Source organism: Orcinus orca, chromosome 15, assembly GCF_937001465.1.
Source record: "Orcinus orca chromosome 15, mOrcOrc1.1, whole genome shotgun sequence".
Lineage (NCBI taxonomy): Eukaryota > Metazoa > Chordata > Mammalia > Artiodactyla > Delphinidae > Orcinus > Orcinus orca.
The window spans coordinates 64,252,191-64,279,837 of NC_064573.1; the positions used below are offsets into that span (position 1 = coordinate 64,252,191).

The window sequence follows — 27,647 nt, forward strand, 5'->3', positions numbered from 1 at the left end:
AACATTCACAGTGTATCAGGCACTTTAATCCTCATAACAGCCCCATGAAGTGGGCACATGTATTATGACAGTTCTACACGTCGGGAAACAAGTGTAAAGAAATTATGGCAACCGCCTAGGCTGTCCGACCCAGTAAGTGACAGAGCAGGACCTGGACTCAGGAGGCCAGGGTCTCCCAGAGTCCAGGCTCTCGACTTTGCCAGAACAGTTTCCCATTCTGTTGTGAGTTTGCCTGCTAAGCAGCTCCTGCTGTCCTGCTGGTGGCCCCAGGGCACAGCCTACTGGGCGTCTAGGCTCTCCAGCAGCTGAGCAAGGGTTGAGGGCCAGACCCCAGAAGGCCCCATGGCACCAGCTCCCCTGAGATGATACGTGGCTGCAACTCAGAGGTGGGGAAAGGGCCTTACTTATTCAAGGTCACGTGACTAGTGAGCTTCACCTTCAAGTACACAAAGTTCAAGACAAAAACTAAGTGCTATTTTTTAATGGGTTGCCTTTTATCTCTACTATTGGTTTATTTATAACTCTTTAAAAAATAATGTACTGCCTGCATTAGGGTTAAGAAAATACATCTTCAGGTGATCACAGTCTGCGCTTGGAGGACATGATCCTGCTTCACGTGCAGCAGCGTGAACCTCCCTCCTCTCAGGCTGCTGCTCTTGTTCATTTCATTCTTACACGTGCTGCCAGTCCACGATGCATGGCTGCTGGTTTCGCTTTCATCAGGAGTTAGTAATAGTTTAGAGAAGGTAAATACAAAAAAGAGAGGGGAGGGTCACCTCTGAGCCCAGTTCTGTTGATCTTTTTGTCTCTTGACAATGTTCTTTTCTGCTTTTGCGTGTGTGTGTGTCTTATACTTTTTATATTGAACTCGAGATAGCATGTGTAGGACAGAAGAGGTTGAAATAACTGATATTCATGCCTGGAATGGGCTTCACTCTTAAGCTCCCAGGCGTCAGGTGGGGAAGTGAGGCTGACGAGGTGGAAGCTGAGCAGGGTTGGGTCTTGCTGTTGCTGTGGTTCCCTTGGTGCACCCCACCCCCAGCCTCCAGTTCCCCCAATGCTGCCTTGTGCTCAGGGTGGAGTGGTTTGCTGGAAGGTTTTCTCAGCGTCTGTTTCCACTTTCTGCTTGCTTCAGGCCCTCTGTGTGCCCCTCAGGTGGGTCTCTCTATGTCCTCGCCCCTCTTCCTGTGGCAGAGTGCTTGGCTGTGAGTCCGTGCCTGCCAGCCCGGGCTTGGGGCTCGGCTGGTCCTCTGTTGTCTGCGTGCAGCCTCAGACCTGGCCAGCCGGGTCCCTGTGTCTTGGTGGGAGTGTTCAGGCCCTGGGCGATTCCCTGCAGGTGCTTCCTGTGGGTCTTCACCTGTGCCCTGGAGGCGACAGGGCTATCACCGGGCTTGCTGCCCCTTCCCTGTTGGCTTTGGCTTGCTCTGTCGGGGAGAAAGGTCCAGCCAGGGCTTCACACCCTTCCCACAGCAGCCTGCACCCCGGAAAGATGTCCCCCAATCTCTCCTGCCCCGCCCCCATCTTTCTCAGGAGCAGCTGGGAGGCTGTGGAGAGGAGCCCAGGGGGCGCCCTCAACCTGGGGTCTGCAAGTCCCAGTGATCTGTACTGTCACTGCAGACCCACCACACGTGGCCGTCAGAGACTGGGTAAAAGTGTTGGCTGAGTTCTTCCCCATCGCGGTTACGTGTGCCTGTTGCGGTAGGAATACTGTGCGGTGGTGTATAATCACTACTGTGCATCTCTTCCCAACCCTGCATTCAGATACATCACGTTGGTACCTCGAAATTGGCCATGGTGGGAGTATTTGCACCACAGAAATCAGTAAATGCTACAAACGAAGGCTTTTCCCTCCTGAGAGTCAATTGTCAAACACTTACCAGAGCACCACTCTTGGGGGAAACCCCGGGAAATTGGTGCCTCTGGTGAGTGACTCGGTGGCCTCCAGGACAGGCGGGCCAGGCAGTGTCAGAGTGGCTGTGCACGGGGCAGTGGCCAGGCCTCTGGCCGAGAGGCTCCGCGGGAGGCCCCTCTGTTCCCCAGGTGCCAGGGTTCACGCTGCCGCCTCTGTCCTTCTCTCCCCAGAGCGCAGCCAGGAGAGCACGGCCGTGGCGCTCTCGGACTCCAGCTCGACGCAGGACCTCTTCAATGAGCCTGCCAGCTCCCTGGAGGGTTCCCAGAAGCCCTACACAGAGAAGAGGCCGCCCGCTCCCAGTTCCCAAGTAGGACCGCCTGGGAAAGACCTTCAGGGGTCCGCAGAGGAGAGAGGTACGGAGACCTGACTCAGTGTGTGGGCAGTACTGCTGGGGTGTCCTGGGAGCCTGGGCAGCGCTGGACAACGTGGGTCCTGGCCTCTGCCCTCACGCCTCTGCTGCTGCCCGGGGACCTCGGTTGGCTGAGCCACTCACTTCCCTGGGCCCCGCTGTTTCCCATGTAGGATGGGAGTGATCCCAGGCCCACTCCTGGGTTGTGGGGTCAAACGCGGTGTCTCAGGCAGGTGCGCACAAGCGCCCGGTATGCGGTGGGCGCTGGTGACACTGTTCTTGTTGTTAGGACCCCACTGTGGCCCCGTGTGGGAGAGCCAAAAAGCCTTTGGGTACTATATGTCACAAATGTGCTTTCTTTTTAGCCTGAACCCTTCCTTTCTTGGGGTGGGCCCTGATCTGGCCCTGGAGTCTGCCTAGCTTCTGTGGGGCCCCCAGGCCCCACTGTGGAAGTCAGTGGGCAGAGCCCACTCCCGGGCTTGCTGGGAGGTTGCAGGCAGGCCGGCGGCCCTGGCACTGAGCTGAGGCCATGGCTGGTCAGCCGGCCGTGGATTCTGAAAGCTTTCCCACTCTGGCCGGGCCGGGGCACACAGCCACTTGGTGGACAGTAGCAACAACAGCAGCCAGGCCTCCCAGCCTCCCCAGGGAAAAGCACTGGCTGTTCCCTTTTACTGGAGAAGAACCTGAGGTCCAGAGAGGGTCAGTCTGCACCCTTATCCACTACCCCACGCTGCCTCTCCGGTGGGCTGGAGGGGCGGGTGGGCTGGGGGCGCTGAGTGTGGAGCGGGTGCTGCCCTCGGTGGTGGTGGTGGCCACGCCTGCCCTCTTCGGGCTGCTTCCCCATTCACGTGCACGGCCTTGAGGCGGGCAGCCCTGTGCCACCACCCACAGGGGCACCCTGAGCCCAGCTCGGAGCCCCCTTCTCAGCTGCGTGCCAGCTGAGATATCCTGTTTCATCAGGGAGCAGACTGGAGGCCACGGAGGCCTCAGCTGGGGGCTCGGGGGGCAGAGGCAGCGAGGGCCCACGCCTCCTGCCCCTGAGTCGCCTGGGTCCAGCTCCCATCCAGCAAGAGTGTGGACCCAGCTGTGCTGATCGCTCACCAAGGTGCCCCTGTCGCTGGTGGTGGACTGCCACGGGGAGAGGGCCTAAAGCCGAGGTGACTTTCTTTTCTTTGTTCTCAATTCAGGAAAAGCCGAGGAGTCCTCGGAGAGCACGGAAGGCTTCCGGGCCACAGAGCAAGGCAGCCAGAAGCCTGCTGCCGACCCCCCGGCCTCCGCTGGCACCCCTGCCAAGCCCCCAACTTCTGTGTCTGCCCCGTGGGATGGGAGGAAGAGAGGGGACCCGCTGGGGGAGCCAGCTGCCTTCCCCCCGGGGCTGCCGGCCGGCGCAGAGGAGCAGCGCCAGTTCCTCACGGAGCAGTGCATTGCCTCGCTCCGCCTGTGCCTCAGCCGCTTCCCCCAGCACTACAAGAGCCTCTACCGCCTGGCCTTCCTCTACACCTACAGCAAGACCCACCGGGTGAGCACGAGGCTGAGGGAGAGGGGTTGATGCATCGGAGCTGGGAGAGGTTTCTGGCGGCAGTGGCGGGAAGGATGGGCGGAGGGCCAAGAGGCGGGCGGGCTGGAGGTGTCCAGCCTTCCAGGTGACAGGTGACAGGTGACAGGGGCAGGCATGGGGCTGCTCCCCCAGCAGGACCACATGCTCAGATTCTGGCTTTGGGGTGAGGGACGGGGGACGACAGGCTGTCAGCTCCTCCCTGTGAGGGCCTCACTGGCGGCTCCCTCCCCCGTGGCCTTAGAGCCCGCACCCCCCCACCCGCCCCGGTCCCCCAGGCTGCCTCTTGCGCGGACCTCCTGGCCATCACCCTGCCCTGGGCTCACCTCTCCACGCAGCTGCCGGCCTTTGTCACTGGCTCCGCGCGTGGGCTTTGGCACTGGCAGCCTCCTCCAGCTTGGAGGGCAGATGATGTAGGGGCTCCCAGCGCTTCCCAGCCAGGCCTCTCCTGCTGGCGCTTAGCATTTGTGCAGGGAGTGGGGCCTGTCTGCTTTCTTTCACTCACACTTGCCCAAGGCACTGGGAGACAGCTCCCACAGAGCTACGTTGGGGGGGGGGGGCGGGGAGATCAAAAATATGCAAATGAGCAGATAAAGCAAGTCGCATCATGACAAACCCTACAGGGAAGACAGTGGGGTGCACATGGGCTGGGGTGCTGCTGCACTCTGGGAAGGTACCCTTATGCTGAGACCCCTAGGGTGGCCACGGGTCCAGTGGGGATGTGGCGGCTGGAAGGGAGGGGAGGGGAGGGCAGTGCCCAGACAGGTGAGCGGTTGGTGGGGCGGCCTTGGGGGTCAGGCTGTGGTCTCTGCTGACCTGAGCTCAGCAGCCAGAAGCTGCTGGCCCTCGGATGGCTTCTCTGTGGGACGTTTGAAGAACTAGGGAGGGCAGTTGACCTGAGATGGACCCTGGTTGTGACAGGAAGGTCCTGGATGGGGTTCTGTGGGGACCGGCTGGTGTGCTCACGTGACTTGGTTGGTGTTCATGGAGCAGAGCAGGTAGAGCAGTTGGCAGGCCTGGTGGGGGGACCTCAGCAGGGGCTCCGTCTCAGCTGCAGGGCGTGAGGCTTTCCCAGCCACCCATCGCTGCCTGGCCTGCACTCAGCAGTGCACCTGACCTCCAGTGCCCAGGCCTTCTAGACCCAGGCAGACCTGGATTTTAATAAAACTCCCACTCGGAACAGTCTGTGGGGGCCCTGTGGCTGATGCTCCCCTTCTCCAGAAGCAGTTGCTGAGGCGGGACGTAGGGTGCAAGACGCCTCTTAGGGAAGGGTGGCGGAAGTCACAGGGTTGGGTGAGGGAGAGCTGGGCTGCAATGTGGGCCCCATGGAGGCCTGCGGCGCGCCCACTCCCGCCTCCCCTTTGAATGGCTTTAATCTGAGTACGGGAGCTGTGCCCATAAAGGGCTCCACAACCTGTTCCCTTGCTGAGTGGGCTTTTTAAAAGTGAAAAACAGTATTTATGTCAAAATTAAAGAAAAATTGGAGGGGGGCTATTCATAGTTTTGCCAGTATAACAGAGTACGCTGCGTGTGTCTCTTCTCTCAGCTCTTGAGCACTCACACCGTTGACCATCGGGGGTCGTGTCCTCTGCTTGAAGTCACGGAGCCCGGCTCTGGGAGCCCAGGCCCTGTCACTCCACTGCCCCCCAATGTCGTGAGTGTGTCCATGCTCACAGTTGGCCATTTGCTCTTTCCTCGAATTCCCCCAGGTCGTCTGGGTCCCCTGTGATGGTCTGTGGCGGCCATGGGGTGGGGTGGGGTGGCTGGACCGGGTGGCAGAGACGAAGCTGCCCAAGGTTGTCTGCTCCTTGGGCATCACACCCCATTTCTGCATCTCCTCGGTCACTGTGTGCCCAGATTCGCCACGTGGTTCTTCCAGAGGGTGCACTGTCTCGACGCGTGAGCCCCCCTTTCTCCTGCATCGGCCATGGAGGGCCCCCAATATGCACCCGGGCCTGGCCACGCCCTGGGGGTAGCGTGGGCTGCCATTTGCTTCATCCAGAGGCTTTGCTGAGCAGTTTGTGAATACCTCACTGCCTTGAAGGCTGAGCGCGGGAACCTGTCGAGGCAGCCCGCAGTCCTGGGGGCGTGGCCAGAGCTCTCAGCTGAATCAGTCACTGAGCAGCAGCGACCACTTCCCACGCAGCTGTTGGGTAACAAACGCTTCCTGCCGTGTGGGCTCAACAGCAGCCTGTTTCTTCATCAAATCCGCCTGTGGGCTTGGCAGTGGCATCTCCCCGTTGCCATCTCATGGGTCCGGTGGCTGCCTGGAGCAGAGAGGCCCCGGTGGGTCCTTTGTGCTTCAGAGGACACTATCAAAGTGAAAAGATGATCCACAGAATGGGAGAAATATTTGCAAGTCACATATCTGATAAGGAACTCTTATCTAGAATATACAAAGAACTCTTACAACTTGTTAATTAAAAGGCAACCCAATTTAAAAGTGGGTGGGACTTCCCTGGGGGCGCAGTGGTTAAGAATCCACCAGCCAATGCAGGGGACACGGGTTCGATCCCTGGTCTGGGAAGATCCCACATGCCACAGAGCAACTAAGCCCGTGCACCACAACTACTGAGCTTGCGTTCCAGAGCCTGTGAGCCACAACTACTGAGTCCACGTGCCACAACCACTGAAGTTTGCACACCTAGAGCCCGTGCTCTGCAACGAAGAGTAGCACCCGCTCGCCACAACTAGAGAAGCGCGCGTGCAGCAATGAAGACCTAATGCAGCCATAAATAAATAAATAAATAAATAAATATAAATAAATAAAAATGGGCAAAGGGTCTGAATAGACATTTCTCCAAAGAAGACATACAAACAGCCAATAAGCACAAGAAAAGATGCTCCACACTGTTACCCATCAGGGAAATGCAGATCCAAGTGCCCTGAGATGCCCCTTCACCCTGCTGCAGTGGGCTAGGGCCCAGGCCTGTGTCTGTTTAGGACTTGTTTGGTTAGGGCTGCCCCCTCCAGGAGGGTTGGCAGAGCTGTGCCCACCACGAGATCTCTGGGAAAGCCCTGACCGATTCATTGTCAGCTTGTGCTCTGCTCTGGGCGGTCCTCTATCCTCTGGGCCACCAGCTCATGTGTGGGACCCTCAGAGCCTCTGAGGAGTGGGCAGGTGTGAAGGGACTGACCCTCCTGCACAGGCTGTGTGCCCTTCTGTAGGTGCGTGTGAGTGATCGGGGCCAGGACCCGGCATCACAAGGGCAGGTGGCCCCAGCGCAGAGCTGCCCACCTGCTTGCAGCCCTGCTCCCCTCTGGGCACATAAAATGCCCCCCACCCCCCAGCCTCTCCACGCAGACCCCAGCCAGGTTCTTGTCAGGCTTTACTTGTGTGGTTTATAAAGTGAGAACTCGATGTTTTTCTCAGCTTAGGAACCTTGGTTATGCACTTCAAGGTCTGTGCCATGTGGTGTGAAGAGTGCTGTGCCTTTGGGGCCAGAGTCAGCGGGACAGATGGGCCTCTCTCCATGGTGTGGAGCCCATCGATTTGAGTAGGTCAAGCCCTCTGCCAGCCGTGTGCGTCACAGATACTGTTGTTCACGTTTGGAAAGAGGGGTGAACCCATCACCATGTCGTCCCGCGGCCACCACATGGCAGGAGTGCCTATGCTTGGCGTGCCCTCCAGGGCGCTCACGCATTCCGCAGCAGGCTCCCTGGGGAGGAGAGTGGGGCGAGAGGAAGTGGGTAGGAATGGGCGCAAGAGTGTGGCCGTTTGGACAGGGCACCCGGGAGGCCTCTCTAAGCAAAGACCCGACAGTCGAGGGCCCAGCGAGGAGCTATCAGGGAGAGGCCTCCAGGTGGACACGCAGCCAACATGCATGCTCCGGATGGGGCTCAGCCCGCAGCCTGTGTGACTAGCCGGACAGGAGGGGAGGGCCAGGAGGCGGCAGAGCTCAGGAGGGCCGGTTAGGTGGGAAGGAGTCGTGGGGTGTCATTCTGAGTGAGGTTAAAGTGTGGCAAGGCTCAGGGGAGGGGGGGACGCGTGTGGCTGTGTGTGAGACTCGGGCGGCTGTGGGGAGAGCCAGTGGGGTGGCCGTGGGAGCCCAGCAGGTCGCAATGGCACCATCCAACCACTGATCTGAAGAGCCGTTAACGAAGGAGACAGGGGCCTGGGCCGGGTGGGCAGTGCAGGCCTGGGTCAGCCGCAGTGCCCCTGGAGTGTTTGCCCTTTGGCGGCCAACCCTTGGCAACCCCTCAGGGAGGGAACTTGGGAGAGAAGCTCTCTGACCTCACCCCCACCCCAGCCTCCTACCTCCCAGTGCTGCCTCCCACCTCCCAGTGCTGCCTCCCTTTAGCGCTCAGCAGTGGGAGGGCAGAACAGGGGCGGTGGCAGGGCCAGCTCCTGGGAGAAGGTGTGGGAAGGGCAGGGAGCTCTCCCCAAGGCGCCGTGTGTGTACACAGTTGCTTTCCTGTCTGCATTCCTGGGGTTCTCCAGCTGATGCTAGGTGTGGCCTGATGGCCACCACCATCCTCCAAGTGGGCAGTGGAGGCCCAGAGAGGCGGTCCAGCTCTCCGAGGCTGCCAAGCACTTCCACAAAGATCCATGTGCACCACCCCGCACCTGCGTGTAGCTCTGCGAGCAGACCCGGACCTCTGAATGCCTGTCCGGGAGACCAGCGGGGGATGTTTTCCACAGAACAACCTCATGCTCCGGCCTCCCCGGCTCCTGAGTGCTCAAGCAGTCCTTTCCTGGGCTCCCTGGTGTGCTGAGCCATGGGTGGGTGGCTGCTCTGCCCCCTCCAGTGCCCTGGGCTCCCCCCTCCCCAGTGTGTGTTTCAGTCTCCTTCTTGCCTCTGGGCCTTAGTCTGTCCCCTCGGCTTGATGGGCTGCATTTCCTTCAAGCTCAAACTCTGTCCATCTTCCTTTGATGGTTCTTTTTTTTTTTTTTTTTTTGGCTGCAGCCGGTCTTAGTTGCTGCACGCAGGCTTTCTCTAGTTGCAGTTAGTGGGGTCTACTCTTCATTGCGGTGCACGGGCTTCTCAATGCAGTGGCTTCCCTTGTTGTGGAGCACGGGCTCTAGGTGTGTGGGCTTCAGTAGTTGTGGCACGCAGGCTCTAGAGTGCAGGCTCAGTAGTTGTGGCGCACAGGCTTAGTTGCTCCATGGCATGTGGGACCTTCCTGGACCAAGGATCAAACCCGTGTCCCCTGCATTGGCAGGTGGATTCTTAACCACTGCGCCACTAAGGAAGTCTCCTTCCTTTGATTCTTTTCTCAAATATCTGTCCCACCTTTCTATGGACCCCCTACTGATCTAGACCCTGAGGAGCCATCAGTGAAGAGGTCAGTCTGTCCCTGCCCTCGGGGCTGACAGACAGCGGGGCGGTGGACGAGGCTGTTTGAGGGCTGTGGGGGTGAGTGGGGCGGCACGTGGGTTTGGAGGTCAGAAGACGGGATGGGCTGGGCCTGCTCTGAGGGAGGGGCGCCTTCAAGCAGAGGAGAGCCCCTCACCAGGACCCCTGCCCTTGAGCCGGTGAGGGGCTCCAGCCCGGCGAGTGGGGCCAGGTCACATGAGGCCTGAGAGGGGTCGCCTGCGTCCCTGGGGTAGCGCGGTGCCGAGCACAAGGCAGAGGCAGAGGCAGGTCTGCGACATGACCCCCATCCCACCTAACCCCCGCGGGGCCTAGGGAAGATCCCGGCCTTGGGGTTCCGGCCTGGGCCAAATGCAGGCTCTGCTCTGCCCTTACTGGCTCTGGACCTCAGGCAGCGCTGGAGGCCGCTCTCCTTGGCAGTTCCACGTGGTGAGGGTAACAGTCACGTGCTCTGCCTGGGAGGCACACGTCGCTGCAGGTATGCGGGCAGGTCAGGTGCCCCCGCTGGCCTGTTGCCTGTCCGTTCCCCACGGGTCTCCTTGTCCCCATCAGCTCCATCTGGGGCCTCGGATGTGAACCTTGATAAGGTCTCCTGAGCCATTGGTCAGTTCCGTCTGGCCCACCTGGGGGCTGCCCAGAGCCTGCTGTCTGCTGAGTCTGTGGGAGGCTGACAGGCCCGCAGTTGGGCCCACGCTGTCTGTGCTCTGCTGGGAAGGTGTGCTCTCCAGTCCATGAGAAGTCCCCAGAGAAGGCCTGGCTTCTCACCGTGCCCTGGGTTCCACCAAGAGGCACCACTGCCCAGAGAGCAGCGGCCTGAGCACTGCACAGAGCACCCCACCCCGTCCCAACAAGCACGCATCCCCGGCGTCCTGCAGAGCCCCAGGTCTCCCAGGCTCACGGTGGCAGCTGACACCCTGACAAGTCAGGCTTGACCGTTTGGGCCAGTGGGGGCATCCCCTGGCAGAAGGTGTGGTGCTGGGTCCGTGCAGCAGCTTGTGAAGTTGTCAGGGTGTGGCGTCCCTGTCTGTGCCCTCCTCAGGCAGTCTGAGGCCACAGTCTCCTAGGTCAGCTGTATTAGGCAGGAAACCAGTTCCTGAAATGCACCCCACAGCCAGATGATCAAAGCCGGCGGCCGGGGCCGCTGGGCGCTGCGGGATGGATGTCTGCAGGAGCTGCTGCTTTGCCCACGCAGCCTGGAAGGAGGGGACTGCCTCCCTTCTCCGTGGGCGCCCAGAGTTGCCCACACACTCACTTCCAACCTACTTCTTGCTTCCCCAGAACCTCCAGTGGGCCCGCGATGTGTTGCTAGGTAGCGGTATCCCGTGGCAACAGCTGCAGCACATGCCGGCACAGGGGCTCTTCTGCGAGAGGAACAAGACCAATTTCTTCAACGTGAGTAGTCTGCCTTGTTGATTTCCGCGGCTGCTGGCTGCCAGCGCTTTTCATGGAAGGAGGTGTGGGAATGGACCCCAGCGTGGGCGTTCCCAGGACACGGGATGGCAGCGGCCTCAGAGGGCAGGCTGGGTGGCACAGTTGAGAGTGCGCCAGACTCGGGAGTGAGGCCCTGCTTGCCGAGCGACTTCTGGCAGGTCGCTGCCCCCTCTGGGCACCGGTTTGCCAGCTATGGGGAGAGGCCTGGACGAGCTCGGTGGTTCTCTGGGGCCGCGGTGGGCAGTGGTGAGAGGGGCTCTAGGCCCGTGCCCTGCTTCCCCTTGGGGTCCTGGGCACCTGGAGATTCTGATTGGAGGCTGGTCTGCTGCTGAAAAAAAATGAGTGTGGCCAGTGCTGGGTCTTCAGTGCGCTTCCAGCTCTGATGTTCCATGCGAGGTAGAGACCCACCCTCAGACAAGACATGGCCCATCCCTGAGGCCCCGTAGAGCCCACATCTGCCCCTCCTGGCCAACCCGCCTGGCCTGGGCCTCCCGCATTTGCTCTGCCCTGCACAGAGACCACTGGCCCCTCACTCTGCTCCACCTATGGGTCCCCACCCATCCTCCTCACCTGTCCTCAGCTGGGTGGCTTTGGCATGTCACATGGATCCTCAGAGCTTTGGTTTCTTCTGTATTTTCCTTGCTTCCCTTTCACATCTAGAGAAGCCGAAGGGCAGGATTGGCCTGGACAGGAGCCGAGGGGGTCTTGAAGGGTCTGGAGGGATGTGGCAGAGGCTGGTTCTTGAGCCATATGGGCAGAGTGAGGTCCCTGCTGAGAGCCGGCCGGGTGGTAGGTGTCTGGATTCATGGCTTTTCTCCTCTCCCAGGCTTGAGCAGGGGCTGGGCAGGGGCTCCGAGCCTGGGAGCCCTGCTCCTGCCAGCCCTCTCCCTATGGGTATTTTATAGACAAGTGGTAGATCAGTCTGCATGGTACCAAGGGGTTTGCTGTGAAAGAGATGCTCCCTCCCACCCAGATGCCCAGGCCACAGCCACTGTCCCTCATCCTGCCCGCTTTGGAGCCCACGCCCGGAGACGCACACAAGGGCAAAGTGCACGTGCTCCTGCCCCTGGTTTTTCTTCACTTAAGCGTGTGTCTTGGAGGGTGTTTTTTGTTTGTTTGTTTGTTTGCGGTATGCGGGCCTCTCACTGTTGTGGCCTCTCCCGTTGAGGAGCACAGGCTCCGGACGCGCAGGCTCAGCGGCCATGGCTCACAGGCCCAGCCGCTCCGCGGCATGTGGGATCCTCCCGGACCGGGGCACGAACCCGTGTCCCCTGCATCGGCAGGCGGACTCTCAACCACTGCGCCACCAGGGAAGCCCTTGGAGGGTGTTTTTGAACTTGCTGTTCTTTTTAATAGCTGCCTGGTCCTCCCATGTGGATGTCCAAGGTTTACTAACCACCCCTATTGATGGACGTTTAGGTTGTTTCCAGTCTTCCACTGTTGCAGACAATGCTGGTATATATGTCTTTGCACACGCGTCGGGGGTCCACTCCTAGAATACACTCTGAGAGACAATTCCTGGGGCAAGGGGTTTGTGGGGCCTTGAAGTTTTAGCAGATGCTACCCTCCGATCCAGCTCCTCCCCAGCCCTGGACTTACTGACTTTCTCTATTATTAAATGGTTTTATGTTTGCTTTTCAGTGGGTGAAAAACACTTGCGTTCTTTGTGAGTGGGACTGTGATGTCATGTAAGCAGTTTTAATTTTTTCTGTGTAGTTTCTACTCAGGTTCATTTTCCTATTGGATTATTGGCCCTTTTGTTATTGATCTATAAGAACTCTTTCTATATTAATGAAAGGGGCCCTTCTTCAGTGTTCTGCAAAACTTTCTTCTGCAGTTGCTGAACCAGAGTGAGAGTCAGGCAGGTGGCTTGGTTCCCCTGAACTCCTGCTTGCTCTCCTTACACGTGGGCCTGAAGAGTGACTGAGGACCCAGTTAGATAAGGGGAAGTGCCTCACTTGGGAGCTGGTGCATGGTTGGTGCTCCGGGAAAGTTTCCCTCTGCCCCCCGCCCCCACACACACACACACCCCCGCCCCGTGGTGCTTTGCCCTTAAAGCCTGTGCAGTAATGTTGCAAGGAGGGACCCAACCCCCCTTTCTTCCTTCCGGGTCAGGCACCAGCCTTCCTAACAGCGGAGTTTAGGAGGCCAGCCCCTCAGATGCCTGCTCCCCGCAGCTCCTCCCATGGTTTCCAGAGCCTTCCAGAAATGAGTCCCACAGGCTGAACGGGACGTTTTGCACGGTTTTGCCTCTTCTGGGTCAGCTTTTGTTTCTTTGTGCATCGCAGTGAAAGGTTAACCTCTGGGCAGAGGGCAGACAGGTGATGGCACCCCCTTTTATGCAGCACCCGAGGGACAGGCACTCAGGCTGGCTGGTGACAGCACGGCCCCTGCTGAACCACCCACTCTGGCCTTGCCATTGCTGCGGCTGGACCTTCGGGGTGGATGTGTCTTCTAGCCACAGCTCGCTCCCAGCGCCTCAGGGAGTGCTGGCCCTGCACGCATTTGTGGGACAGATCTTAGCAGGAGGGATGCCTCCTGCCTTGTTTACGAGGAGTGTTCAGGGCAGCCCTCGGCTGACTGCTGCCCTGGCCAATGTGCTGGGCTGATAGCTGGGCTGGGGGTCAGGACGAGCAGGCTGGCTCTTCTCCCTTCCAGTGCTGGGGTTACTGCCCGGGCCTGGGGTGGGGGCGGGGCAGGGACTGGCCCTGTGAGCAGGTGTGGGGAGGTGAGGGCAGGGCCATCCAAACCCCCACCACCCTGGGCGGTGCCGTCATCCTCAGGGCCTGGGCTAGGAGACCTGCCTCTTAACTTTTACTGGCGATTTCTGAAAATCATGTGAGCCACATTGTCATTGGGCCACATCGTCATTGCAAACCGTTCAGACGCACAGCAAAGCCCACACCCTTGGTCTCCCACCCCAGGCCTCCTGCCCTCCTTAGAGGTACCTCTGTGAGCGGCCGGCTACTCCCTTTTCTCAAGTGTACGTGTACCAAATCAGACAAGTTTGTCATTCTGCTTTAAAAAATATGCCTGCGTGTATATGTGTATGGGGGGGGTGCTTTTTGGTAACTTGGGCTTTTTCGCCGACACTAAGTCTTAGGGACATTCCCTGTAAGAGATGCAGGCCGCCTGTGGCTGTTTGTCCTCTGGGTCCCGAGGAGGTGCTCGCTGCGGGTCTGTGGACCATCTCCCTCACAGCCCGTCTCCAAGCACGTCCTCCTGGTGTGGCCAGCACCGGCTGCCGTGGGCCCTGCCGCAGGACACTCGCGGGCTCGCCCCTTTGTGCTTGCCCGGTCGTGCAGGCCTCTGTAGCGTGCTGTGGGGCACAGGGAGAGAGCGGGACCCTCAAGGAGTCCGGTTGACTGGAGGCAGGGCTCCCACAGGTAGTGGGTGCTGCTTGGCCAGGGAGGGGGCCAGAGGGAGGCTGGGGCTGAGGCTGCGCCGGCCGGGGCTTCTCGGGGAGCATGAGGGGCCGGGCAGAGGGCTGGGTGCACAGGGGACCGGTGGCCTGGGCCCTGCGGCAGAGGCCTGGTGCACAGCGGCCCAGCCATGCGGTGGGACGAGCATCTGAGGGAGAGCAACGAACTTGGCGCATCTCCATCACCCCCCCGCCCCAAAGACTTGACTGAGGTACTGGCTCCCACCCACCCCTTCTCTGCCGTGGAAAATCCCGTCTGTGGGCCATGTGCCGGGCAGGCTGGATCCTGGCCCTGGGCTTGAGTCCGGAGTGGCCGCAGCCCCACCCAAGGGCCCCACACCCCGCCCTCTCCCGACAGGCAGAACGGTCTGGCCTTTGCCAGAACAGGGCCGGGAGTTGTTGGACATTGCTGGTTGAAGTCCTGCGGCCCTCCCCGCCCTGGCACGGCTTGGCCTGGGCCCTGGGGAGGGACGGGCAGAAGGCGTGTGGCCACACGACTCAGCGGTGCCTCCTCAGGACGACTGTGCAGGGAGCTGGGACCCCATGGAGGACACAGAGGCCTAGGTGGGAGGCAGCGAAGCGGGGCTGGACCTGGGGGTGGGAGCCCTCTGAGCCAGTGCCAGCCCTGAGGGGGCTGCAGAGAGGGGCTGTCTGTCCCTGGGCAGAAGAGACCAGGAAAGCAGAGGCCACGGGCTTGTTTCTGAGTGCCTGGAAGTTTCCACGGCTTCCTGGGCAGGTGTGTGTGCCCCTGGGTGGGGGGCCCGTGGGGGCTGGAGCTCTGTCCAGGGCAAACTTCTCTCCCACTGGTAGTTGATTCGGAAACGTTCCCATAGTAACCAAACCAGAGATCGCTCTCCCTCCTTCCCCAAAATGTTTGCTGATTTTAGCAAGCAGGTTTTTTTTCTTGTTTCAACCCAGTTTCCAGCCACCATGAAAGAAGCAAAGGGAGCGAGGGCCTGGCCGGCACTGTCCCCGCTTCCCAGGCTGCGCAGGCGTCGGCGACTGTGGCCTGAGTTTGAGGGAGCGGAGGGGGAGCGCTGGCCTGCGGGGCCTCCACCACGGCTGCTCCCGCCCCATGAGGAGGCCCGCCTCTTCATGGAAAGCAGCCCACGGCTGGCGGTGGCTGGCGGCCCCCAGGGCCGCATCGTCACCGAGAAAAGCACAGACTTTAGGCCCCAGTGGGTTTGGCTCCCAGCCACTCACCCCTTACTCAGCCCACACAGGGCATGGGGTTGCTCATTGGCAGGATGGGCATGATAGGTGGACAGGAGCCCTCAGCACACTCTTGGCCAATCACACAACTCACCCTTAGGACAGGAAGTCAGCCTGCTCCGGGCCCTGGGGCTTGTCTGCGGATCCGGTGGTGCTTCAAGAGGGCAGTGCTGGGGACCAGAAGGGACCTGGTTGGAGGGTGGAAGGGCCTGCCCTGGCTTGAGTGGGGCAGCCTGAGATGTGGATGTCGCCATCCCCACCCACCACCTGGGCCCCCTTCTGTGTGTCCTGGCTCTACTGTCAGTGCCTGTGGATGCAGCTGTGTTCCTTCTTGTCACTGCTGCAGATGCCACTGTCTGGCTGTCCCGGGGCGCCTCTACCTGCCCTCTCCCCCGTGGATTGGCGGCTTCAGTTCTTCACTGGTACAGGAGGGCTGCTTCTCCCCGGTGCCAGGGGCTCCACGACGAGCACTCCTTACCCAGTGCTCCCACGCACGCCTAACGGCTCTGCCGATCTGGGCCAGGTGCCTTCCCGCCGGCCACTGCCCTGCCCCTCCGGGCACTCAGAACCGAAGGAGACTCTCATTTTGGCCCACCTGTGGGGTGACCAGGGAGACTGGAGCACCTTCCCACGCCCAGGCCTGTGCCTTTGCCTGGGCTCTGGTGTACTCTCCTCTGCAGCCACCACACACCCTGTGGTTCTGTTTGTCCTGACTCCAAGTTGCTTAAACTGATGGGAGATACAGTCATCAGGAGTCATCTTTGTTTCATTAAGTGTTTGTGCCCTGGAGCCTGGTGGCTCACTGAGGGCCCTGATGTGGGAGGAAGGGCCCCCTGGTTGGGCAGCCAGCTGCCAGACAGCTACCTACCAGAGCTGGGGGAAGGAGAGAAGGTCTCTAAAGCCCCTGGCACCCTGTGCTTCTTGGCAGGAATCCGTCCCACTGATCCGACTCTGACTTGCTACCGGTTGGCTGTGTGACCTGGGGGGTCCCCCAACCCCACCCAGTTGCAGATGCCGGTGTTAGGGAGGGGCAGGTGCAACGGGCCCACCGCCCAGGCCAGGGGCCTCTGAGCCCCAGCTATTGCCCAGCCCCAGGTATGGCCCACTGTGTAGGTCAGGCCTCAGCCAGCACCCTTCCCCAGGGAGAGAGCCCATGGTGCTGGGCAGGGCCTGGCCTCTAGAGCTCAGTGCGCCTGGGCATCCCTAGGTGGGGGCCTCATCTAGAACAGCATTGCCATTGCCCCCTGATGCACCCCCAGCACAGTGCCCGGCAGGCGGGTGTGCCTGGTGAATGTGAATCCCTCCCGCCCTCTAGAGGTCCCTGGGACGAGGTCAGCTAGGAAGCAGCAGCCTCTAGCGAGGGGGCGCCCAGCCCCGGCCAGGCCCTGGGGTCTGTGCCTGGGACAGCCACCTCCTGTTGCGGGGCTTGACTCGGCCCCTCTTCCCCCGCCCTTCCAGCTCAGCGCCGGGTGGGCCCGTGGGCAGCCCCTGCCTCACTTGCATACACCCATTGACTGAGCCAGTGGTACCGCCCCCGGACGCCAGCCTCAAGTTCAGGGCCTTTGGAGGCTCAACCCAGGGAAGAGGTGTTGGTCTCCACCCAGTTAATTATACGCACCCGCCCCTGGCAGCGGGGCTTTGTGCTGCCTCCTGGCAGTAAACAAGCCACACGGCGTGTCCCTGTGGGGCATTCCGGCCTGCGGGTGCCCCGGCATGGCTTCTCCAGTGTGGAGTCTGCCCGCCCGCTTGGGCCGGGGCCAAGACAGCCAGGAGAGGAAGCGCCCGCCTGACAGCAGACCGACAGCTTTTCCGAAGTTGGTCCCGCCCACGTCACCTTCCCTCCACTCGGGCCTGGCTGTGGACCCGATCACCTTCCACCTCGGCTCGTCCCTCTGCCCACACCTCGAGGCGAGTGTCGCCTGGGTGTTAGACCAGCTCGTGCCAGGCCCTGGGCCGGTTGACAGCAAGATCCAGGGGCCACAGGCCAACCCACGCAGTGGCTGGATTATTAGTCCCATTTCACAGAGGCGCCAGTAGGTGAGGTGCCTTGGCCGAGGTCCCACAGCCAGTCTAGGCCGGAGGAGGGATGTGGACCTTGTGCTCTCTGGTGCTGAAGCCGCGGGTGGCAGCCGGCAGTGCCTGTGAGGAGGAAGGGCGGAAGGCCAGCGCTGGCTTCACACTGGGATTGGCCCATTTGGCGATAAGCAGGATGGTGGCCTGGGCAGGGGGCACGGGCATCTAGCCCTGCCCTGGGAGGTGAGGCCGCGTGCCAGGTTGATGGGGGGCCGGGGTCAGTAGTGGCCACGGTGTAGACCAGGGCCTCCCCTGGGCAGCGGGGCCATGTGGACATGGCCTCAAGCGACTGGCTGGCTGGGCCCGGCCACCTCTCTGTGTAGACCCCCAGGCCCACCTGCTGGGGCTCCCGAGGCACAGCACAGCGACAGAGGGAGGCCAGAGCATCTGTGCCTGGTCTGGCCCGGTCTTGGACGGGGGGCAGTGGCAGGACTGGCGCCATTTACAGGCGCTGACTCTGGTCCCCACAGCACGTCTGTGGTGCTCAGGCACTGTTATTGTCCCCGTGTACAGAAGGGGAGGTTGATACCAGTGGGCATTTTAGGCTGTTAAAACCAAAAGCCCTTTTCTAGTCTCTGTCCACCAGGCTGGACAGCAGAGCTTGTGGCCCTGTTTCCGGGCCCTGTTCACAGCCCCTCCCTGGCTGCCTTGGCTGCTGTGGGTCCTGGGAGAGAATGTCAAGTGGGCCTCTGCACAGTAGCTGCCAGCAGCCGTGACAGCGGCCAGGGCCCTGGGAAGGCTGGTTCTGTTATACCCCCTTTGAATGAGGTGCAGGGCCCAGGGAGTAGCCCAAGGTCACACAGCTAACAAGTGGCCAGGCTGGGATTTAAATCCAGGTGGGTCCCACTCCAAGGCCTGCTCCCTTAGCAGCTGTGCCATTCGGAGTTCAGCAGCCACATCTGGGCTCTAGAGAGTGTGGGTGTCGGGGAGGTGAGTGTGGTGGAGGTGAGTGTGGCAGCTTGTATCCTGCGCCTCTGCCCCCTCCTGGGATGGGGGGGAGGACCCTCGCCCCTCCCTTTCTCTGAGACCTCCTGGTGGCGAAGCACTCTGTGCACGGCCCTTGATTACCTTCCATCATGCCATGAGTGAGGCCCACTCTTGAGGGGCACCAGGTCTCTGGGGGAGGCGACTAGGTGAACAACAGCTGGGGGAGCCCAGAGCTCGCAGTGGGTTTGCCATCACTTTTGCACACATGCTTTTTGAGACCCTCAGGCCTGAATAAAGCCCCACCACTCTTGGAGGTCAGAGCCCGTAACCTGAGGGGTGAGCAGGAGGTCGAGAGAGGCAGAGGAGGTGGCGTGGGGGTGCCTGCACCACAGAGCAGTGGGAGCCGTGGGGTGACCCCGTGGACGGGCCAGGTCCTCGCAGGGCAGAGGGGCTGGCAGGGGGCAGACGTGACACCAGCTGACGCAGGCGTGCTGGAGCGGCCGGGCTGGGACAGGGCCAGGTGTGCTGCTGGCCTCCACTCCTCTAGGCGGCCACCACTCACAGCAACGCATCACCGCTCACAGCAGCGCGTTGCATCCTTAGAACCCACAAGGTGTTGGTCGTGCCATCATCCCTGCCTTACAAAGGAGGAAACTGAGGCCCAGCCACACTGCAAGTGGGCGCCTGAGCTGGGATCCAGACATTCTGAAACAAGTCAGGGCCATGGGAACACAGCCAGTGGACGGACCCCAGAGACAGGCAAGGACGGGCCCAGCGCACCTTCCTGGACCGACAGGGTGACAGGCAGGGCCATAGGGACAGAGAGTGTGAGGGCGCAGGTGGAGGTGGGCCCAGGGGTGGGCCCTGGGTCTGCGTGGGCGAGTGGGACACAGGGCGCCCCTGCAGGCCCACAGTTCATCGTCCTACCATTTACCTGAGGATGGTTCAGTTCCACGTGCTGGTGTCGACTGATTCCCAGAAGAAACTGGGATTCCTTGTCACCAGTGGACACCCCTCCCGGTCCTCTGTTCCTGTCCCCACTCTCGATGGAGGGGGACCGTGGCAGGTCACCGCCTGCCCCATCCTCGCTGAGATCACTGAGGCCGTGCACAACACCGTCCTGACGTCAGGGTAAAGGACACCCAGTCACGTCAGTGGGAATTAGAGAACAGAAAAGAAGGGAAAAGTTTAAATTAAGGAAATCGAACACTGGGCTGTAGTAGGAATTGCTGCTGTGGCGCTATTTTTAGCTTTATTGAGTTGATTGATGGGCCGGTTGCAAAAGCAAAGTAAACAAAAGAATCACTTCAAGTTCTCCAAGGGAAAAGGCCCAGTTTTTAAGAGTCTTTAAACGGTTAGCAAGCTTGTGACTTCTTAGCATCACCCTGAGCTCTCCTTCCTTCCCGTGTCCTCGGCTCTGCAAGCTTCATGGGACTTCACAGCCTCCAGCCCACTGGGCCCGGTTCAGCCTGGAGCAGGTGCCCAAGGCCTTCCCTTCTGTAGGATGCCCCGGCCCCACCCTGACAGGACCACAGCGGTCATAAATCCCTGCCCGAGCCAAGCCACCCCCATTCACAGCTAGACTTTAAAAACCAATCAGACATAATCAGCCTCTGGACGGGCTGCCCCCACGTGCATTTTTGCCAGGCCCTTGGGGACAGTTTCTGTGTCCAGGTGTGGGCTCACCGCGGTGGCCATGCCAGGATGCCCTGGCAGAAGGCGGCACCCCACCATGATGGTCCCCCAGTGGGGCACGGGACTTGCCCCGGGTCCCACATCCTGCGGGCAGCCTCCACCCCAGAGTTTCTGGCCAGCCCCGGGACAGCAGTGTTTGTATCCGCATCCAGAATGGTCAGGAGCTTGCTGTGCAACATTCCTGAGAGAAGAACATTTTCCAGTGTGCACTGCTTTTCCCACTGCAAGTTATTTCTCAGAGGCTTGCTCCTGGAATCAGTGTCTCCGCTGAGTCTTTCTGAGGCAGGCACGTATCAGGCTCAGCTTCATCCCCCTGGGACACTGCCCCAGGCAGGCGCCGTCTGGAGGGCGGCAGGGGGGCAGCTTCCGGAGGAGGCCCAGGGCCCTCTTGAGGGTTTGGAAAGTGGAGCAGGGCAGGCAGCGGCTCAGACCACGGATGGCAGGGAGCCGCAGGGAGCCGTGGGAGAGGGCCGAGGGAGGGCTGTGTTTCCTGAGGCCGCAGGAGCAGGACCCAGCGGGGCAGGGCCAGGAGGAAGGGGGGCTCCCCGAGGCCTCGGCTGTGGCAGAGTCACTGCAGGAACCTGTCCTTTGGGAAGGAGGATGCTTGGCTATGCCAGTCTCTGCTTAGTCCTCTTGGCCCATGGAGTGCTGGGGCTCACTCCGGATGCAGGCCCTCCCTGTGGCTCCCGGCCTGTGGGAGGGCAGTGGCTGTGGCCTGGCCCCTGGGCTGAGGTGGGAAACAATGTCAGGGAGCAGGCCTCTGCCATGGAAGGGAGGCCACAGGGCTTGCTTCCATGGGGCACAGAGGAGCTCGGGGACAGCAGACATTTCCTCCTCCCTGCGGCCCCATGATTCCCATCTCACGGTGAGCAAACTGAGGCCCAGCATCGCGCAGCCCGCAGGGAGCAGAGCTCGGATGCTTCTCACCTCCTGCCCACCGCCCTCCCCACCCAGCCTGCGCCCAGCCCGGCAGGAGTGGAGGTTCAAGCCCACCTCCGCCCTGGGCATCATCCTGCTTGCCTGTCCCTGATTAGCTGGCCCCACCCCAACCCAGCAGGAGGGACTCTGAAGACCACAAGCCCTGAGCCACAGAGCCAGGGAGTGTGGGGGCTGTGGCTGAGCCAAGGCTTGCTGCTTTTGCCGGGGGGCCGCCCCCGTGGGCCGGCGCACCTCTGACCGAGTCAGGTGCCCTGTGACTGCACAGACCCAACCTCCTCATTTGTGAGATGGGGGATGTGAACGTCCAGCGCTTGGCACTCGAGAGCCCTGTGGTCCCAACAGTGTCAAGATGGCCACAAGCCACACACTGGGCCCCAGGGAGCAGCCTGGTGCAATCAGGACGTGGCCATTCCGGGCCCACCCCTGCCAGAGTGCGTGACTGCCTTGCCATCACGTCTCCAAACACCTGTCTCGACAGTGAAAGCAGTGGGCAGGAGCATCCCCCCCACAGAGGGTTCTGGGGGTGGGAGGGGCAGGGTGGAGTGCAGCTGAGGGTCCCTAAGGGGTCTGGCAATGGGTGGGGGCATAGGGGAGGGCAGAGTGTATCTGGTGGCCTTTGCCTGTCCCCCGTCCCCTCAGGGCACCGTGCCTGTGGCTGCTGCTCATTCACCTCCCCTTCCTTGCGGGCTTCCCAGGTGTGCCCTGGGTAGCTCAGAGTCATCCTGAGCTGGAGTGGAAGCCCCAAGGGAGGACAGCCTTCCTGTGGCGATGGGCGCTGGCCCAGGAGCCCGAGCACAGGGCTGGGCGGCACCCCCATGGCGTGGAGCCGGGGCTGCTGCAGGGGCCTGGAGTGTGGATGCCCCAGCGCCTCGTCCACATGGGGCCCGACCCACAGATCTTCCGGTGCGCCTGCTCTGGGCGTAGCCATGCTGCCCTACCTTCGGGGTTTAGCCCTGCTTTTGACTTCCTGGTCCCGACCCTGACCTCAGTTTCCCCATCTCCAAAGGCAGGCCAGCTGGATGAGGTCAGTGGTTTTCCAACCCTTTTTCCAAAAGAGCCCTTTCTCACACACCCCACTGGGAAACACAAAAGGGCAGCTGCTCCCGCAGAGACAGGAAGGGCCGGGCCCACCTGCTTCGGCTGCACCACCACCGCCTGCTCCCCAGAGGAGGGGCATGAGCCCTGGGGAGGCTACGGGGTCTCTGCCCTGCCACCACACTGCCCACCCAGACAGGGCTTCCCCAGCTCAGGGCCCAGGCCGTCTTTCTGGGGTGGCTTCAGGCTGGGAATTTCTCTCTCTCTCTTTTTCCTCCCACTTTTCCTATTTGGAAAGTTTGACCAAGTTGCTTCTGAGAAAGCGGCATTGGGTTTGAAATCCAAACCAGAGCTGAGGGCTCCAGGGGCCCCGGCCTGGTTTCCATGGTGATGGGCTGTGGCCACCGCGTGCCTCTGGGGGCAGAGCATGTACTCCCTCACAGGCCAGGGTGAGGCCACTCAAAGGCCGCCCACGCCCTCACCCTCAATTCTGCTCCTGGCCAGCCTCAGGCCCTGCACCATGCCTGGCCCCACCCATAGCTGGTGGCTTTGGGCGAGCTGCTCAGTATTGGTAAGACTTAGTTTCTTCATCTGTAAACTGGGGCTGACCAGACCCACCTCACGGGGTTATCGAGGATCACGGGAGACCATTACCACATGTGCCCCGGGGCCACTGTGTCCAGGAGAGGGTCCAGGAAGGCCCCGGAAGGAGGAGGAGGCAGCTGGGGGAAGGGACTTCGTGGAAAAGAGCACACAGGCTCACTGGGGTCCGTGTGGGAAGGAGGCGAGGTGGCTCGGGGCCAGTTGGGAAGGATGTGCAGGAATTTGGTTGATTAAAAACAAATTTTGAAACGTTGATCTCTAATTAGGTATAAGAAGTCTAAAATTAGGGTATGCCAAAGCAGGTGGAGCTTCCCCAGGAAGCCCAGCCCCTCGCCAGGGTGGCACTGACTCTCAGATAACGTCCTGTCACACCCACCCCGCAGCTCCCCATGTGGGGACACTGGCAAATTTGCTTAGGACAGACGAGCAAGGGCCCGCTCCGGGCTGCAGGGGAGGCCGCCCCAGCCCCAGCGGCTCAGTGCTGGGCTTTATTTCCAGAGAGGGACCCGCCTGGCCCTACTCAGAGGAGGGGTAGGGAACCCTGGGCTCCAGGCCCCTCTTGGGTGGGCAATGAAGCCGGCCCTGCAGCAGGGGCACCACGGGAAACCCAAGAGGAGGAGATGGTGGTGCTCGGGCGCAGCGAGCTCTCGGAGGGAGGGCTCGACCTGCGGGAGCCCCTGCCTCAGCCCCCTTTCCTCGGGGCCGGGTGTGAGCAGTGCACCCGGCACCCTGCGTGTGCCGAGGGTGCAGGAGAGGGGGTCGGCCAGCTACAGCAAGGGGAAGGGGGCAAGGTGGCAGGACAGACCAGGGAGAAGGTGGTCCAGGAGAGGGAACAGAGAGAGGCCAAATGGCACATGAGGGTCGGCACTGGGTGGGGCAGGTGGTGCTGGAGAGGGCAGGGCTGGCTGTCCCCAGGGCTGCCCACGTCCATGGTCATCCAGAGGTACGTCCGGGGGAGGGTGCACTCTAGCCAGAGAGTGATTGGATATGTGCTGCGACGCTGCTTGGCTTGGGTCGTGAACTCAGGCCTCTGCAAGTTCCGCCACCTGCCAGCACGAGCGTCCGACAGGTGTGGGGGCCCTGCTAGCAGGGGCCGGTCCTCGTCCTTGTTCCTCACAGCTCAGTGGGAGGCCCCCAGGCCACAGCAGAGGCTGCACGGCGCTCTAGAGAGGGGAGGAATGCTGCGCTTGTAACATCTCACATTTGTTCTTCTGGTTCGGGGCACCCCTCAGGTTGGGGACAGAGCCCTGCTCTGCAGGACACGCCTGGACGAGTTTGTTCCCCTTCTGATGTTCTACACGAGTGTGAAGGGTTTGGGGGAGGTGGCGGGTTGTAAGCCTGCTTGGGACCTGAACGCCAGTGGAGGCACCAGCTCTGCCTGGGATGTCGGCTTTGTCTGTGGTCAGTGCCTGACCCCCGCCACCCCTTCAGCTCAGCCCCTCCCTGCATGAGGATCCTGTGCTGGTCATCCAGGGAAGACACCTGGCACAGGCCACGGCCACTGCCACCACTTGTGGCCTGAACCTGGCTCCACTTACTCAGCACAGATGCCCCCAGGTCCATAAAGGCCACTCATTAGGAGCCAGGGGTCAGATGGTGGATGGGTTGTCCTAGTTTTCTCCATATGCACATCAGACATGGCTTTTCTAGGATGCGGGCACCCCTCCTGAGATGAAACGGAAGCAGCTCAGCAGCCCTCCAAAGACTGGGCTATTCTAGAAGCCTGGACGGTAGCTCTCATTTCCAACCCTGACGTGGGGCGGGCTCAAAGGAGCCAAGTGTTAGCACCCTCTTGCTCTGAGGAGGCTCTCTTGGGCCCCATCAAACACATGCCAAGTCCCAGATCACCCCGAGAGGCATCAAAGCCTGCTGGTGTCTCTTCTCCTCGCTGCCCATTCCCCAGACCCCTGGCAGTCCCTCTCTCCATGAGGCCACGTGCAGCCCCACTGCACACACTAGGCACCCCTTGCCCTCCACGTGGTCCCACTGGCTGTCCCTGATCATCCCAGCCACCCCCACCCCTGCCGCCATGTGGGGAGATCCCTGTCCAACAGCATCCAGCCCACAGGCCTGCCTCTTCTTCCTGAAGCTGCTCTGTCCCCCACCCCAACCTTGTTTCTCTCCCTCTGAGGCCAGCTCCGCTCCTGAGCCCCCAGCTGGGCTGGAATTGCCAGGTCAGCCAAGCTGACATGGGCCACGGCTGTGTCAGTGCCTGCGCACAACAGCCCTGGCATCCATGACCGAGACCCTGGCTCCGCCCCATGGTGACTGGGGCCTTGGGCAGGCCCTGCAGGTCAGGCACTGTGGAGGTGCATGCATACTCGTGTGCTCATCCCCGCAGAGCTGAGCGTGGCATGGGCACAGCTGTCTGCTGAGGTGGATGCTGCCCCGGACCGAGGGACAAGGGTCCTTGCGCCCGGCCCTCTTTGTTTCCCTGGGCAGGTCCTTGTTCCCCACCTGTGTCCTCACTCATGGGTCAAACAGGCAAAACAGCTGGACTCAGTGACATCAGCGATACTTTGCAGCTGCAGAGCATAGTCTGAGCCGCTTTTGAGCGCCAGAGGCTCTAGTGAGAATGAGATGGGGCTGCAGCTGGGGTCTGTGTGCCCGGGGTGGAAGGCGAGCTGCTTTCTCAGCCGTCAGGGAAAGGAGAGGAAGCTGGCTGCCGTGGGCCTGTGAGGCTGGCACGCTACCGGCAGAGAGATTGCTCAGGCACACGACACACAGAGCCAGCATCCCATAGCGGGGAGGCCTGCACCTCCAGGCCAGCTGGCAGCTCAAAGCTCCAGTGCTGAGAATTTGGACTGTTAACTCTAAGAAGCAGTCTTGCTACCTAAAAGGCAGCGTTGGACTTAGCCTGGGGAAGACTGGGGTTAGGTCAAGGTGGGGGCTGGGGTAACGGCTGGTGGAAAGGAACCAGGATGCAGGTCTGCGTTGGGTCAGGTCTTGAGAAGGGTGGCCGTGAGAGGCCACTGGGCCACGTGGTCCCGTGGGCAGCGCAGCCGGTGGCACTTTGGCCAGCAGCTAGCTCTAGGTCTGGGTCTTGGCTTTGCAGGGCCAGGAGCCACCTCTGCTGGGGGTGCAGGCCTGGGGCGTGTGACGCAAAGCACAGGTGCGTGGTTCCAGGGAGGGTGTGGCCACTCGAGGGGGCTATGCTGCCCGCTGAGAGGAAGGTGGCCAGAGAGGTGTGAGCAGGCCCGCCACACGCTCTGCATGCCGCCCCGGGTGCAGGCGTGGGCTCTTGCACACGTTGGTCCGTTAGTCTGGCTTCCACTCCCCGGTCCACCACACGCCTCTTGGCCTTGGAGTCTTCCTTTCCACTTGCATAGGGATGACAGCCTCTACCCCAAGGCTACTGTTTGTCCTCTGCTGCTCCTCACTCAACACGGATGCCTTGAGACAGTCTGGACCACCTTCAGGCCAGGGACTACTCACACAGACAAGGCTGGAGTTGTCCAGTCTCACCTTCTCTGGCTCCTTCTGGCTTTGGCGGCCATCCCTGGGCTCCCGGGCTCACAGCTCCCCCTCTGCAGCCCCGACGGGTGTGCAAGTGCTTCACCTAAGAGATGGTGGCAGAGCAGAGAATGAACGGGGATAGTCAGGTGGGGGCCGCAAGAGGAAAGCTGGCCGCCCGACTTCCCAGCGTGGACACGGGTGCAGCCCCGGCCTGCCTACCTCCCCGCTGGCCGCCCAGGGGTACTGGGTGGATGGTGGCTGGGGATGTGAAGGTCAGGACTTCCCAGGGCTGGCCCTTGACCGGGGCTGGACCAGAACCTCTCCCTTAGGGCTGAAGAGAAGAAAGACAGGGTCCTGTAGGCAGTGAGGCTGCCCGGGGTGAGGGCCATGTGGGGAAGGCCTGGGCTCTGAGCCGAGGGCAGGAAGGGGCCTGTGTGTGGGCCGTTTCCTTCCCCAGCTCAGCCCTGGCCACCTCTTCCTCCTGCTGGCCCCCAGTCCCCCATCTGGAAGAGGTCAACGAGTAAGGTCCAAGGCAGGGGGAGGTGGCTCTCAGGGCCAATTACCTCTTGCCCTTGCCACCATCTTCCTTGTCTTCTTGGTCACCCACAGGTCCTGGGGCTAGAGTGGGGAGAGGGGTCTGTCAGGCAAAGCCCCCGTGGGGATCAGGTGATGTCCTCAGATGTTTGTTTTCTTCTTATGATCGATTGTTGAAGTTTGCTCTGGGGGATTAAGGTTAGGTGTCCCTTGGAGAGGCAGCGGGGCACCCTGATAGCGTGGGGCTCATCCTGCCCTGAGGTCAAGGGGCTTCTCAGGTGCTGGGCCTGTCTTCAGCCCAGGGCCGTGCACCCCCCTCTGCATCAGTCCTCCTCCCAGGAGCCTGCCAGGCTCAGGCAGTCCTGGGGCGCTCGCTGTGACTAGGCCAGTGACAAGGGTGACTCCAGGGGCAGGCTGGAGCACACCCTTCAGCACCCAGGCAAGGTGGCCAGGGACACCTGCCCCCCCCCCCCAGGATTAACCCCGAACAGCCAGCTCACAGGTTAGACCAGCCCCTCCCTGCTCACAGGGGCTCCTGCTGGCCGTGGGGGAGCAAGGTCAGGGTGGCCCCGAGGGTGGCATAGTGGTGCAGGAGCTCCCACCCTCTTAGGCCCTCAGGGTGGCCCTGAGGTGGGGAGCAGCTGTTTCTCCAGGGCAGTAGTCAGAGGCCTGTGTCCTGCACGTCCAAGTGCTTTGTGGGCGATTAGGACCTGCATAGGGTGCTGACAAGTGCCAGGTGGGGCACAAGGTTTTCTCAGGCCCCAGAAGTTCTCAGGCCCACCAGTCCCACAGCTATCACAGTGCTGTTGCATGAAGCCCCGGGGAGGATCCCCATGTGCACAGAAGTGTTTCCCCCTGGGGGGTCAGGGAGGGTGGTCCCCACTTCCTTGTTCTGCGGCCTGGCAGCTAGAGACGGTGATGCCCATCTCTTGGGGCTCTGGAGAGGGCTGGGGTGCAGGGTGCCGTGTGGTGCTGGAGCAGGCCAAGGAGGTGGAGCCCTCAGGTGCCAGCATTCGCCCGGGGCATCTCCCCAGAGCCCCTGAGCTCCCCTCGCCCACCATGGCCTCCCTCCTGCTGTGACAGCAAGACCCTGAGCCCCGGGCTGCCCCCACCCGCTGCTTCCAAGCTGTGTGGGAGGCCTCCTGCACACAGGGGCCTGTTTCCAGAGAACTACCCATTCCACACACACC

General features: G+C 61.4%; 1 protein-coding gene and 2 long non-coding RNA genes across 12 annotated transcripts in view; 1 reads left to right on the plus strand and 2 right to left on the minus strand.

Moving 5' to 3' along the window:
- Positions 1-27,647, plus strand: part of CABIN1 (calcineurin binding protein 1) — a 97,996-nt gene that overhangs the window by 49,244 nt on the left and 21,105 nt on the right. For 9 of the 10 annotated variants that reach the window (XM_033439661.2, XM_033439657.2, XM_033439658.2 and 6 more), the window contains 3 exons: positions 2,083-2,265; positions 3,449-3,780; positions 10,410-10,523. In XM_033439661.2, the coding sequence (XP_033295552.1) occupies positions 2,083-2,265; positions 3,449-3,780; positions 10,410-10,523 (629 nt within the window). Of the gene's footprint in view, positions 1-2,082; positions 2,266-3,448; positions 3,781-10,409; positions 10,524-11,222; positions 15,350-27,647 lie in introns of those variants that run through there. The other variant, XM_033439660.2, reaches the window with a different exon arrangement.
- Positions 5,866-16,887, minus strand: LOC117203743 (uncharacterized). Its single transcript, XR_004486648.1, has 3 exons — positions 16,814-16,887; positions 15,290-15,365; positions 5,866-6,128 (listed from the first exon to the last, which is right to left on the minus strand). It is a non-coding gene; the product is annotated as an uncharacterized LOC117203743 (long non-coding RNA).
- On the minus strand, positions 19,439-27,489 carry LOC125961316 (uncharacterized). The gene is made up of 2 exons (XR_007471878.1): positions 26,143-27,489; positions 19,439-26,026 (listed from the first exon to the last, which is right to left on the minus strand). It is a non-coding gene; the product is annotated as an uncharacterized LOC125961316 (long non-coding RNA).